This window comes from Anoplophora glabripennis, unplaced genomic scaffold, assembly GCF_000390285.2.
Source record: "Anoplophora glabripennis isolate ALB-LARVAE unplaced genomic scaffold, Agla_2.0 scaffold24, whole genome shotgun sequence".
NCBI lineage: Eukaryota > Metazoa > Arthropoda > Insecta > Coleoptera > Cerambycidae > Anoplophora > Anoplophora glabripennis.
The window spans coordinates 930,118-944,978 of record NW_019416404.1 but is presented as its reverse complement, the minus strand read 5'-3'; the positions used below and the strand labels follow the sequence as shown (position 1 = coordinate 944,978).

General features: G+C 33.1%; 1 protein-coding gene across 1 annotated transcript; it reads left to right on the top strand.

Moving 5' to 3' along the window:
- Positions 1 to 4,684: 4,684 nt before the first annotated feature.
- On the top strand, positions 4,685 to 11,947 carry LOC108910707. The gene is made up of 2 exons (XM_018715412.1): positions 4,685 to 4,755; positions 11,728 to 11,947. The coding sequence occupies exons 1-2, from the start codon at positions 4,685 to 4,687 to the stop codon at positions 11,945 to 11,947; spliced, it is 291 nt and encodes a 96-aa protein (XP_018570928.1).
- Positions 11,948 to 14,861: the final 2,914 nt, after the last annotated feature.

The window sequence follows — 14,861 nt, the reverse complement described above, 5'->3', positions numbered from 1 at the left end:
GAAAACCTCGCATTCGTGGAAGAAACTTTCCGACTCGATTTTTTTGCATATTCAGATTCGTGTGATGTTCCTTAACATGAATCAAGATGATGCCGGCCGGAAATCTGGTGCCCAATTGTTTAAACAAACTTTTTTTAAACAAATTGCAATTGTGCCAAAAGGTTTTAGGTTTTTTGGCATATTGTAAACAAAAAAGTTCCTATGCACTATGCCTCTAAAATTGATAGTTTTAAAGTTATAAACAATTTAAGTTGCTAAAAATGCGAAAATGACAATTTTCAACTGTCGATTTCCGGGTTAAAAATTGTTATTTTTGATGTTGCCAAGTTCCTAAATTAAAGTTTAAACATCCCCCTACAAAATGCTGAAGAGTTTTTGGGACTCGCATTATTCTAATTCCTTGTTTTTTAGTTGTTAATAAAGCGCTATGAGCTTCTTTACATATCTACATATGGAAAAGTTCCATTTTTCTTCAATATCAATATTTGGATTTCACAGCTTTTGATTATCAAAATGAAACAGGTGAATTATTACCTAAATTTATTACCAAAGATCCATTACCCAAAGACTTAGTTAAACAATGTAAATATACAAAAAACTGTAAGACTAAAGCTTATTCTTGTAGGAAAAAATATATATCACTTGTGTACCTTCATGTGGTTGTAACATAGAACAGTGTGAGAAATTTATTATTGAATAAATGTGTGATAATAATAATATGCAGTATTAAATAAATGTTCTTTAATAAAAACCAAAATGTATTTGATACTATTGCCCTTTTATTTTTTTCTGCACTCTATTCGTAGAATTTTGAATTAGTTAAATAAAATTATTATGAATTATAAAATTTAAATAATCAATTTTTACATTATTTTATGAGTAGTAATAGTACTTAGAATGCAAAATTCAAAGAACATAAGCTGAACCCGCTAAACCAAATAGCGAATCTGCATAATTAAAATTAAAAAACAAGCCTTTAGAATAATGCCAGTCCCAAAAACTCTTCAGAGTCTTGTAGAGGGACGTTTAAACTTTAATTTAGGTACCTGGCAACATCAAAAATGACAATTTTTAACCCGGAAATCGGCAGTTGAAAATCGTCATTTTCGCATTTTTAGCAACTTCAATTATTTATATCTTTAAAGCTATCAATTTTAGAGGCATAGTGCATAGGAACTTTTTTGTTTATAATGTACCTAAACCTAAAAAAATATAATTTTTACAATTTATTTAAAAAAAGTTTGTTTAAACAAATGGGCACCAGATTTCCGGCCGGCATCATCTTGATTCATGTTAAGGAACATCTCACGAATCTGAATATGCAAAAAAATCGAGTCGGAGTCTAAATCGATCTTTTTTCGGATCGCAAATACATCTATAATCTCATCCAAATTAATATTTATTTATTTATTTACGTTACACTGTTCTACCGGTACAAGAAACCCAATTACAGAACAGGAGAACTCGGTACAGTATGTATAGTATATAAAAATAAAACCTAAAATATAATATAATAGAGATTTTGTTTGTGACAAAAATACAAGTAGCAAACGGACGGTGCCATCATATAAAAGACAGTCTGCAGATATATGCTGATATGTTTCCTACTCCAATTTACCATTAATTAATTTTTTATAAACATTTTTATGCAAAACATCGCATTTCTTTTAATTTTTGGCTTATAAAATCTGAACTAACGAAGCACTCTGAATGCTATAAATTTATAGAGAATCGAAATACGAATAAAACGAGAGGTCGATCGATCCGATCGGATAATTAGAAACGAAGAAAACCCTAAAAATCGGAAAACATAGCGTTTGCTTAAAAATTCATTACTCCGCCATTTTTTAAGTTTTAAAGCTGATCCCGTGCACAAAAGTAGTGAATTATATGTATTTTAATTGTGCAAAAAGCAGACGCTGTCGGACCATTAGTTTTGATACAATATGAATTTTTTGGTGCTCTATATTGCAAAATTTCTGGATGCGTTGGAGGTAGTCCGATTTTAATTTAAACGTATATTCTAATTTTCCGATAAAATGATGCGAAATAGGTGAAAAATAGTTATAGTATAGTTTAATATTATTGTAAATGGTAGTAAGACAATGATAAAAAGAAAGAAAATCCAATCCATTTAAACTATAGAAATGATAAAATACAAGAATTTCTATTTAATTTTTCGCAGTGAAAGATCACGAAAAATATGACAAAATAAGATGCAATAGGATTCCAAATTGTGAAACATTATATATTATTTAATGACAGATTCATTTGTTATGTTTCTTAGTCAACAATCACAGAGGAAATTGACGACGTAACTCATCTATACAGGGTGTCCCGTTCATGTTTCAAAAAAACCTGTGCGCAAGTTCCTCATGGAAAAATAATAATAATAATAAATTTTTTTCTTAGACGCCCTATTTTCGAAATACAGTGTGTTGAAGTTGTTACTTTCGTTTTCCTTAATTATCTTTAAATCGGCTAAAGATAAAAATGTCAAAATTTGTACACGAGTAAACATCAACTGTGCGTTAAGAATAATGTGCAAACGATTTCTTTCTGAAAAGCAGTGTCGTCGATACAGAAGCGGTACAATCGAAGAAAAAATTTGTTAAAAGTCAAAATTGATTACATTTCTAAACGGTTCTGTAAACTCTAAAGCTTACTACAAAAAAAAGGTGTACTTGTCGAAATTCGGTAGCATGTAGCATTGAGTGAGCTGAAGACATTTAGCTAGCAACAGTATTTGCATTTAAGATTATAATTTTCTTACGTATCACATGAAACAGTTAAGGGCGCCATATTCTTTAAATAGTGTTTTCCACAAAGACAAATAATTTCAAACATTTAATAACTGAATAATCTAAAGCTTATCAAATAATAGGAATGTTATGTCATGACATCTGGGTATTTTCAAAGACGCCGCAGTAAAATGAATAAACAGGTGCAAAAAACGATCAAACCATCAAGGTTTTAGGTACTGAAATCTACGAAAATACTAACTTTTTTATATACAACTCCACATGTAAATATTCTTATAACATTTACTTGCTTAGTACTACATATAAAATTGTTTACTTTTATTTATAAGTAGGTACCTACGTGAAAATAATTCTTAAAATGTGGGGTTAGGATAACAGCAAACGCATGTTTTACAAACGCTTTTTTTTATTTATTATTTAATTGAGTAATTTTAAATAGTAACAATGAATAAACAGAACATCAAGGATTTTATTTTTGTGCTTACTTTTGTTCTACACGTTAAACTATAACACTACCATTACTAAAATAAACAATTGTTGAATGGACTGAATTGTTGATGGACATGAATGCTTAAAAAAAGCGATAAAAACAGAAAAATATTAGGAAAACAGACTCGGAGACATGCAGAACAAAACAGCTGCACAATTAAATAAATGTGCAAACTCGAAATAGTAGAGGAGATACTGAAATTGTCCCCCATTTTCTTCTATGCAACTTCATTTTTCTCGAAAATGGTACATGCTACCGAATTTCAACAAGTATACCTTTTTTTTGTAGTATGCTTTAGAGTTTACAGAACCGTTTAGAAATGTAATAAATTTTTACTTTAAATATTTTTTTTCGATTGTACCCCTTCAATTACCTGTATCGGTGACACTGTTTTTCAGATAGAAACCGTTTGCTCATTATTCTTAACGCACAGTTGATGTTTGCTCGTGTACAAATTTTGACATTTTTATCTTTAGTCGATTTAAAGATAATTAAGGAAAACCATTTGGAAAGTAACATCTTCAACACACTGTATCTCGAAAACAGGGAGTCTAAGAAAAAAACTTTATGTGGACTACCCCCATTATTTTTCCATGAGGAACTTTCACACAAGTTTTTTTGAACACGAACGGGACATCCTGTATATTTTTCCCACTTTAAAGTATTGTCAGTTTTAATAGGCAACTTTTATGAATAAAACTATTAATTCTTAGGGATAAAATTTATGAAAACAGTTTCTGATAAATTTAAAAATAATTTATTTCTATTAAACCAGCTTAAAAATTTATTGTGTAATTATTGGGCTGCATTGATTTTTTTATTTAAAAATTTATTTCCACACAGCATGATTATTTCCATACAAAAACGGCAACATATAACTTTAAATTTGTCTAGATTAGTTAATATACCACTGCAAAAGATAAAACGCGATATCTGAATGTTGGATACTGAGAATTTATATCGAAACTTTAGGCCTTTTTTCTTCTATTAGACCTAAGTGGAATGAAAATTGCGAATATTTTGCGATATAACATGAACGCATGACTTTTAAATCAATTTCAGTCGCATTTAGTTTAAACTAATTCTGACATTCTTTAAATATTTTCAATTTACGTTTTCTCCGCGAGATACCACCACTACATGGAAGACAGTTTTAAGTTTCTGACGATTTAGGTATCTTCTTGTTTAGAATACGTGACACTTAACACCCAACCACCTAAAGTTCGACAGGAAAAATCTACTCTATCCCGAAACTTCCAGAAAACAACAGGAACTTCAGCTCCCCAATACGGCCCGATCGAAACGCGATTACCTAGCAACACAAACAAATAACCACGTAGGGAAACAGTTTGTATGTTAGTTGGGTTCTTTCAGGGATGGTAAATGAAATTTCAAGTTATTGCAAGTTGAATAGGAAAGAAACCGGTTCGATATGTCCGAAAAATTGTGCCTAACAATAAACGACAGCAATGATCCCAGCTATACCGGCCTGGTCCTACCTTAGTGAGTATAAAGAATTTATCTAATTACAAGACATGGTCGCTTGGAGAACCACATTGTTCCTTTATTGAACACGTGTTAATTTTATTAGGGCGCCCTTTGACATTTACAGCAGCAAAAGGGCCGTAATATGTAACAGTTAACAGACTTCAAAGCAGTCCAGGGTAACAACTCAATCAGGGTTGTTGCAGAACAATGGGTATTTGCAAATGTGCCTGTCCACTGAATTTTTTACACCTTCATAAATACGTTTAATAACTTCCTATAAATAACATCAGTTTTTAACTGCGCTTTATATAATTTTTCTCTCAAAAAATACAAATTTTGTATGCATTAAATTTGACACAAATGTCAATTGTATTCGGGAAATCAGGAAACTGTCATGCATAAAATCAGAAACATCAAAATTCAAACCTATAAAAATAGAGGTTTTCGGGAACTATGAACCTATTAACTGGTTCTATTAGATTACAGATCTAATCGTTCCTAAACTGATCTAAAGTTACAGATGTAGCCTTAGAGCATATACTACATGGAGGAAGCACGCTTACGGCGATAGTGTAGATGAGTGACTGAGAGAGAAAGAGATAGTTTCGGCACTATCTTTCTCTCGCCGTGGCACGTGATTGGCTAACGCTGGGACGATGGGCGGGATCTCCCCACTTGTCCTCAACGATTAGAGAGAGAGAGCGAGTGCCCGAACTATCACCCTTTCTCTCTACAGCGTCTACACTTTTTAATACGTGGTGCTTCCTAGCACCAGAAGATTCTCGGAAACTAATCCGATCGACCTTATTTGTTTCATACCTTGCTATCTAATTAATTTTTGAGGTTAAGACCTATTTATATGTCAATTTTTAATTTGTGGTTATATTATGGTGTGCCTATACCATAAACCTTATAAACTACTGAACTCGTCCAACTGTCATTTTGCCTATATGTATAAACGGCAATCGCACACACGTGTGCAAGAGAGATAGAGCTAGTGCGGGCTTATGCTTCGTTTACAGAACTTCGACTGTAGCGCACTACATTTAATTCAACCAATCAGCTAGCTATTCTCAATTCTTTACCCCTTTTTTCTCTTGGGTTCTATTCCCGTTTGAAGTTAAAATGATTCGCAAGCTCTTCTGAAGTAGTTGTTTTAAATAGTTTATATTATCTTGCTCTGCAAAACTATATCAATGCTTTCTTTTTCAACATATTATTTAAAGAGAAGTTTTGCTAAAACATATTATAAGCACAATTCAGTTAAAACTCTTTTTATTTATGTGTTTAGTTTGATGTTAAAAAATAATTTCAAGGGGGCAAAATTTTTACGTTAAAATGACATTTTTATTTTATGTTATCATCGGAAACAACTCTACTTGGTCATTATTTTCAGAAAGATGCGAAAAGTATAAACATGTTGGTAACATCATAACATCTTTTCTCCCTATGAAATTTTATTTTTTTCTCCATTTAAACGTCCCTTTACGCAATTGATCGCTGACCACGATTGCATCATATTTAGTTTTCATAAATATTTCACACACAAAAATTTATGAAATCTTTAACATGACTTTTACTCTAAGGTTTGTATATGGTTTTTTGTACCGGTATACCCGTGTACCATTTGTTTTACCGGTATTTGCCTGCATTAGCTTCATCTACCTTGCACACATCAGCGCGAATGACCTCTCTTTCTAAGGCCAGTCCATAGTTTACTAGGTCTATTGGCCTACACGCATGTGATGACGTCACTTGAGAGAAAGATTGACGAAACCCTGAAAATGCAACTTTCTGTCATTTCTTATTAATACAAACCGACCCTCTACCCATAAACCAGAATGTACTTTTCCGAAGGATTTTGGTGCGCTGAATTCTAATCCGAGGTCCAAATTTCTCAGTTGGCTCTGATCTTCGAGATATCTTAACCTAAAAGTACCAAAATCGCGATGTTTGACATATTTGAGGTTATGTTACATGGATAGGTAAATTTTTTTGCTAACACCATTAATGGGGTCAAAAAATAAGTCAAACTACTAAATTTCAACATGCGATTTCTCAAGAACGCAAAATGATATCGGGATAAATTGAAGACCCCATTAATGGTTTCAGCAAAAAAAAACCTTTCCACGTAACATAACTTCAAATATATAAAAAAATCGCGATTTTGGCACTTTTTTGGCTGTTGTGACCTATAAAGTAGGATCGTATTCGATGTAAAGTAGACCAAAAAATTGTAGGTCTTTTATCAAAGGAAAATTGTGTCATCATTTTTAGGACGAGTACGATGAACCATTTCAAATTTAAAATGAAACTGAATGTAAAATCTGAAATACCGCTTCATACGCACTGTGTTCTGGTAGTAGCTGTAGTCGCCCAGGTGCATCGAGTGTACGAGGTGGTCGGTTATCCGTCAAATACTAACTTGGCGAGCTTGGTCGTAAATCAGACACCGCCTTCAAGAAACAAGTAAATAACAGTGGCAAGTAGCGCGGTAAAATGTAAAATTAAAAAAAAAATTGTATTTATAATAAATTACATTTAAAATAATGAGAATAAAGGGATGAATGAAAAGATGATGCATAAACAAATTATTCAATTTCTAAACCCCTTAAACCCGTACTGCACTGGATCCCCTGACAGGCAATGATTTATTACTTTGCATCGAATATGATCTTACTATAAATATCTTCACATAATTTATTTTGTTATGAAAAACAAGTAACATTACTGACTTTTTAAATGTGATTCACACCATATGTAAACTATACATGCTTTAAGTATTGCTTATAGCTTCTTCGTCAATCGTGAATTAAAACTTTCCCTTGTCGATAAAATATTTATTACACTATTTTCACATTAGTACCTACTTGAACAAGCTACTGGTACTATGTAAATAGAATTATCACCTAAAACGTTTGCTTTTGATACTGAATTTTAATAATTCGTCATTTTATACTTATTTGGAGTTAAATTCCTTGGATTTGCGAGTCACTTTTAAAGCTCAAGCCGCCACCCATCCCAATCTAGCGGAAACTAGATCATTCATTCGATTAGCTGTCTGCGTTAACTTAAAAACGGATTAGTTTAATTTGTAGCAGACGTCCTCAGTTCAATGGGTACAGACTTTTAAAGCCCATGCAATGACGCTTTCTTTTGTTGTATTTCTGCAACGCAATCTAAATAGAATACAAATAGAATTTATAGAGAATTCAATTCAATTTTCGCTAAAAATTTCTAAATAATCGATACCGACTCCTATTTTTCACGACTTACAGTAGATTCGAGGACTCTATCAAAAGAATAAAATAGCATCCTTTTATAGTAAAATTGTATAAAACTTAACACGCGAAAGCTAAAGAAATATTTAAATGTTTTGATCATTACATTCAAAACAAATGGTTGCAGGTTCCAGTATATTCTGATTATAAAGTATGTTGATATGAGTTCATAATTTATTTACTTTTTCATCTCCGCTAAATTCATGTATCTTTTGAACCCACATTACGGGTTATATACATGAGAAAGGCATGTTATTGGCATGTTTCTCAAGCAGATACAAGTTGCAAACCGCTAAGGGATGTTTTTGCTTCTTGCCTAGGGGTAGATCTTACTAAATTAGACGAAACTTGAAAGCTATTAATAATTTATATTTGAGCACTGAAAGAAAAGCTTAATTATAAACTCAGAATAACTAAGGTATCGATCTGATTCAATTAAATTCTATATATTTTTTTAATTCTATCACATGAAATTAAACAATATTATTCGGTATCAAAATCTAAGTGCAAATGATATCGAACCTCGCAGACAAGTTTTCTAACTGCTGATATCGCGGGAAACAGCTATGTCCCAACTAATTGAACTATATCAGCAATGTCTAGAAAAGCTAGAAATTAACAATTTTTAAAATAAAATTAAAAATCCAACTGCTATTAATAAAAAAACTTTTACCTCACAATGAAATCGTTAAATAATGTAATCTTTTAAATAAACTTAAAATAAATAACTTTACCTAGGTTTTTGGTATCGAGGAATAGTGTTTGTGTCATTTGAGAAGATTTTTGTAAGAAAAAAAATTTATGAATTTATTTTGATTAACCCATTATAATAAAGCCAAAATACGAGAAAATTTATATTTTAGATATAAAATAACAACTTATACAGGATATTTTAAGATGAAATGATCAAATTTGAAATTGTAATTCTGGTGGTTAAAATAAGAAAAAGGTTTACAAAACGTCTCTTGAGCTAATTATTTATCTAATTAACTATAAAAATCTACTTAAATCAGCAATGCAATTTAATACACCATATCACGAAAAGTTCGAAAAAATACAACTTTTGTATTTTGCTAGAAGTAGGAAGAGACAGTACCGAAAAGGAAATCAACATTTCTACGCCAACCATTTTTTTTTAACTTTTTGAAACAATTACGTATAAACATTTTTCGTTAAACGAGGGTAATGTAGGTAAATGGAAAAAAGTAACTCGAAAATTTTGGAATAAAATAATAGATAATTTTTTCTTATAAACATTGCTAGGAGTTATAGTTTTTCCGAAGTCAGTTGAACATGTATAAAAACGCCTAGCAATCAAATTTAATAAGTGTCATAGGCGTCTCTAAAAAAGTTTTCTGCTAAAGGTAAAACATAATAATACTTTGTATAATGTGTATAAAATTACTATAATACTATGGCCAACAGCATATTTTAATTATTTATGTCCTCAAACAATTTTATTATATCGATGGTAAATTTTGGTTGACATATGAAAAAACATTTACGGGAAGGTATGAACATATCATTGCCAGGAAAGGATGATCAAAGGTTGTTAGTTTAGGTTAGATAAGTTATAAAATAAAAATAATCAACAATAACATAATTCCGCATTGGTGCACTGCACTGCTAGGCAATTTGTCAACAACAAATTTATGGCCCAGTCGCCCAGTGCGGTTGTGTTTGTGCGCCGTTTGCCCGCGCGCGCATTCTTCAACTGGGCGTATACATTTCTACCACCACCACGTTTAGTTCGACCAGATCTGTATATGGGTATGACTAAATAAATATGACAAGAAGTTTTTCAAATATTTCAATGCCGAGTTGCTGCGTAGCGACCGAACCTGGTACATACTGCCTAGCTCTTTGCTCTTCAATTGAGATCGGAAAGACTACAAGAGATCGAATTTCCATTATGCGAGAATTGAATTTCGAGAATTCTTAGTAGTAGTGACCGTAGATGTCTCAGCCACTGGTATAGCATAGGTGTTTAGAGTTTAGCAGATTTTTACCTTTAATTAGGCAAATCATTAACCCTAGTTTCATCACTCAAAATCGATCTTCTCCAGAAATATTTTGGAAAATGTGAATTTTTTCTTAAATTTATACACTTTGCTCATGGAAAAAGAATCATTTTCGGGTACATATTAGAATACAATCCGAAGTAGAAATAGTAATTGTAAGGGCGAGATACTTTTTGTATAAATATACAAAATACGTGCGTTATTTTACTGAAATGTAAATTTTAGTACAATCTGAAATATAAATATAAATAATATATTTTGTATTATACAATTACATAAAAAAAATTTTTTATGAAACAAAAAATTATTTTTGTGTGAAAAATATCTTACTTTAAATAAAATGGTGCCACTGCTTATTTAACAATATTTTTGAACAGTAATTCAAATGTCATTTTTAGTGTGATTGCTAGATTTCACATTTTGACATCTTATTTTTCCAGTATTTAATATTTTGTGTCGATCTACATCTATTCCAGATGGTGGGGAGAAACTGCTCAAACTTTAAGCAAGACTAATTTGTGTAGAAAAACGTTATATACAATAACAATCTGAAAAAGATAGACCAGCTACGATTAAAGATATTAATTCTCAAACTATTAAGTTTTTGTATGATTATTTACATAAATGAAACTTGGCAACGTCGCACATTGAAGAATGGTTAATTTGCTCGCGCGCTGACATTCTACAAAACTTTGAACTAAAATCTTTTTAGTTTCAGTTTGCGTTTTTCGTTTAAAAGGACTAATAAAATAAATCAAGCAATAGGGACGATTCCTGAAAAATTTTTAAAAAACTTACCAAGTGATTGTAACTGTACCTAATTATATATTTAACACTAACCTAACCTAACTTTGTGCCCCCGTAATATAAGTTTCCATCAATCTCTCTCTCACACACAGCTGCGATCTGTACGACGTTGCCAGTTATCGAAACTAAGAGACTCAAATATGCTCTAAAGTTTTCTGCTTGAACTCCGTACTTGGAATATAACTAACTACCTTAATAAATGGTCCACGTTTTTTATACTAGCCTTTGAACCTTTACTTTACTTTAAGCTAATTGAAATGACATCATGGGATGAGAATTTTAGGAACTTAATAGTTTTTAAAGAAAGCACATGCGAAGAGTCAAAGCGAGATCACACGCATATGCGTGCGTTCTCGCTCTTCAATGATTATGGTGAAACTTTTCCTCAAACGCATGCGATGTTTCTCATTGTGCTCCATTCATTCCTCCTAAAGATGTCTTCAGATGAAGTAGTTGTTATAACAACGGTAACAGCGGTGCTCAAAAACCGACAGATTTCGGCTCGCTTCATTCTCGTTCGCAACCTTTCGCGGTCCACACTAAAATATGCATGCGTTCTCGCTTTGACTCGCCGCATGTGCTTTCTAGTTTGTACCCACCTTAAAGTACAATAATGGTACGCGTTTGGTACCCTGTAGAATAACAACAAAAATATAGTTTGTCAATTACTCAGTTTCTTATGCCTGAAAGACTGAGTCCTGAAATATTCTATAATAATAATGTTTTATAAAAAATTAATCATATCCTGACGAATTTCGATCGTCTACAGGGACAAAATAACAATTTTCCGTCTCATCCCGTTAAAACTTATATTGGCCAAACCTCCCAATTCTTTTTTCCATTTTCCCACACTAATTCTGTTCCGTAATCATTTCCAGCCGAGTTATCTGCCGGCAGAGATACAGGCGGGCGGGCGTACTCCAGAGAAGGCAGTTCATAAAAGAAATTAAGGACCACGAACTTTTGCAGACACAGGCCCTGCACGGCGTGAGGATCCACAGGGAGTTCTGCAACGCGAACCTCTGCGCGCCTCGCATCGAGGACATGGTCAAGCTTACGAATCAGCAGAAGCGAAAAATAGAAGAGATCCTGAAGTAGGATTGTTTGAATAAGTTCGACTCGGATCGTAGAAGTTTCAAAATAAATTGCTTTGAATTCAGTGTGTACCTCGTTTTCTTTAATCCTTATCTGACCTATAAATACAGGGTGTATTTTTGTGAAGGAACACAAACACCACATGATCATAATTCTTTCAAGTAACTGCTGACGGGTAGTGATTTCAACATGGTAGACAAGCGGTTTCATATGTCCCCATAAATAAAAGCCCAAAGGTTTTAGATCTGGAGAACGCGGTGGCCTTGATATTGGACCTTCTTGACCTATCCATTTATTCGGGAAATGATCATTTAGCAGTTACTTGTCTCCCTCTATGTGGTGGTGCACCATCATGCTGATACCACATATTAATAATCCGGTCAAAATAGACTAAAAAATAGTGGTAATTTTACAATAATTCGCATAGAGAAAGGTCTTTGGTACACTATTACGAGGGTGGTCTGAAAAGTTTCCGACCTCAACATGAAGATGGCAGCACTCGTAAATAAAAGCTAGTGAATTTCGTTGTTCATCTGTTGACAGTTACTCATCAAAGTTTCAGCCATTTTGGACGCACAGTTGTTATGTAACAGTCGTTTGAGTGAGTTGATGTGAGTGTTTTTATGAGAATGAACAAAATCGACGAGTATCGAGCTGTCATTAAATATTTGTTTTTGAAAGGTAATACGCCTACGCAAACCAAAGATAAGTTGGATTCTGTGTATGGGGACTCTGCACCATCATTTACCACAGCGAAATTTTGGGCAGCTGAATTTCAACGTGGCCGTAAGAGCGTGACGTCCAAAAACTGCAACTACCGACGAAAACATCGCCAAAGTTCACCAAATGGTGCTAGACGACCGCCGAATTAAAGTGAGAGAGATAGCAGAGGTTATGAACATGTCAAAAGAACGTGTTTGTCACAAATTAAATCAACATTTAAAGATGAGAAACATTGGGTGCCGCGTTTGCTCACGTTAAACCAAAAACGTGTTCGAATGAACATTTCCAATGCTCTGTTGGCGCAGTTTAGGCGCAATAAATCCGAGATTTGACGCCGATTAATTACTGTAGATGAAACTTGGATACACCATTATACGCCTGAAACAAAAATACAGTCCAAACAGTGAACTGCAAAGGGGGAACCGGCTCCAAAAAAAGCAAAAACTGTTTTTTCGGCTGGGAAAGTGATGGCGACTGTTTTTTGGGATAGTCATGGAGTTATTTTAATCGATTATCTTCAAAAAGGAAAAACAATTACAGGAGCATACTACGCATCATTACTTGACAAGCTGAAGGCAGAACTTGCGGAAAAACGGCCAGATTTGCAGAAAAGGAAAATCCTGTTTCACCAAGACAACGCACCGTTTCACACCTCAGCGGTTGCCATGGCGAAAATCCACCAATTACGGTTTGAACTGCTTGACCATCCGCCTTACTCACCAGATTTAGCCCCCAGCGACTTTTTTTTGTTCCCTCATCTAAAAATTGCGCTCGGAGGACAGAGATTTTCGTCAAATGAAGAGGCAATCACCTTCGTGAACAATTATTTTGCAGAGAAAAACACCGCGTACTATTTGGAGGGGTTACAGACATCGCTGGGAGAAGTGTGTAGAGTTACAAGGACACTATGTTGAAAAAAAAAATAAATTCTGAAAAAATGTATATTATCTTTGTTATGTCGGAAACTCTTCAGACCACCGTCGTATAAGTAAAATGTCAAAAGTCCCCACCAATCCCATGCGTGCTAAAAAATTTATTCAAGGTCAAAGGTCGCAAATATCGGTTTTTTGCATTAACCCAGCTACCATCTGTGAAAGTTTATTATAGAGTTTATAGAACACCCTGTATATGTTTTAAAACTGACATATATTCCGACCTTTGGAAAGCATGTCGTGGTCTCACCAATTTTAAAAACTAATGTTTAAGCCTAACGTTGAAAACTGTCGTCCCATAACAATAATTTCCAACTTTGCCAAGGTTTATTTTAAATACCTATCTTTACAGAATTCAATTTATGATAAAGTTAGAAATTGTATTAACAAAGCTCAGCATGGTTTTGTTAGTGGAAAGTCGACAGTCACAAGACAAGTTGACGTAATTGATACTGATTTTTCTAAAGCCTCTGACAGGCTTGACCACCGTATTCTACTAAATAAACTTAACATGATTTTCACCTCATTATAAATAATATCTTTGCTTCATATCTTAACGATAGGTGTTTATATGTAGACTACTGTGGTTTCATGTCTGTTAAATTTGATGAAACATCTGGTGTTTCTCAAGGTTGAGTCTAGGACCCCTAGCTCTTTAATTTATTTATTAATGACATTGTTACCAATGTTAATGTGAACTGTCTACTCTATGCCAACGTCACGAAATTGTTGCGGGTGATGATAAATAATAATAATTAATGTATAACATTACAAAACGGTTTGGAAGCAGTCAATGCATGATGTGATCTAAATAAGTAGTTGTTGAATGTTTCTAAATGTTATACATTGTATTATTCGATGAAAACACTTTTCATTCATAATCTGTATGGAGAAGTCTTGCATAGAGTCAATGATATTGTTGATTTGGACAATGGCACACACATAGTGTCCATATGAGTTTGCAGGTAACACTATTCACAATGGGTCAATCAGCAGATCGGTATTAAATTTTAAAGAAGGGTTCAAAAACAGGAAAGCCAACTTATCGTGTTCTCTTACTGCAAAATGCTCTCAGGATACCATTATGTGAACTATAAATTGATTTGTTAGAGATGTTGGTTGTATTTTGTAACTTACAGAATTTTTCACTCAAATATGTCTCTGATCGTAAAATTCCACAAACTCATAAAAAATAGAACAGTATTGTGTCAAGTACGTCAAGAAAACTTCAAAATTAATTTTTGAATTCATCCTGGAAAGAC

What these genes read in the sequence shown, in the direction of transcription:
- LOC108910707 (XM_018715412.1), top strand. Translation starts at nt 4,685, where the DNA reads ATGTCCGAAAAATTGTGCCTAACAATAAACGACAGCAATGATCCCAGC. An exon ending in ACCGGCCTGGTCCTACCTTA is followed by an intron (nt 4,756 to 11,727) that starts GTGAGTATAAAG and finishes AATCATTTCCAG; the next exon opens with CCGAGTTATCTGCCGGCAGA.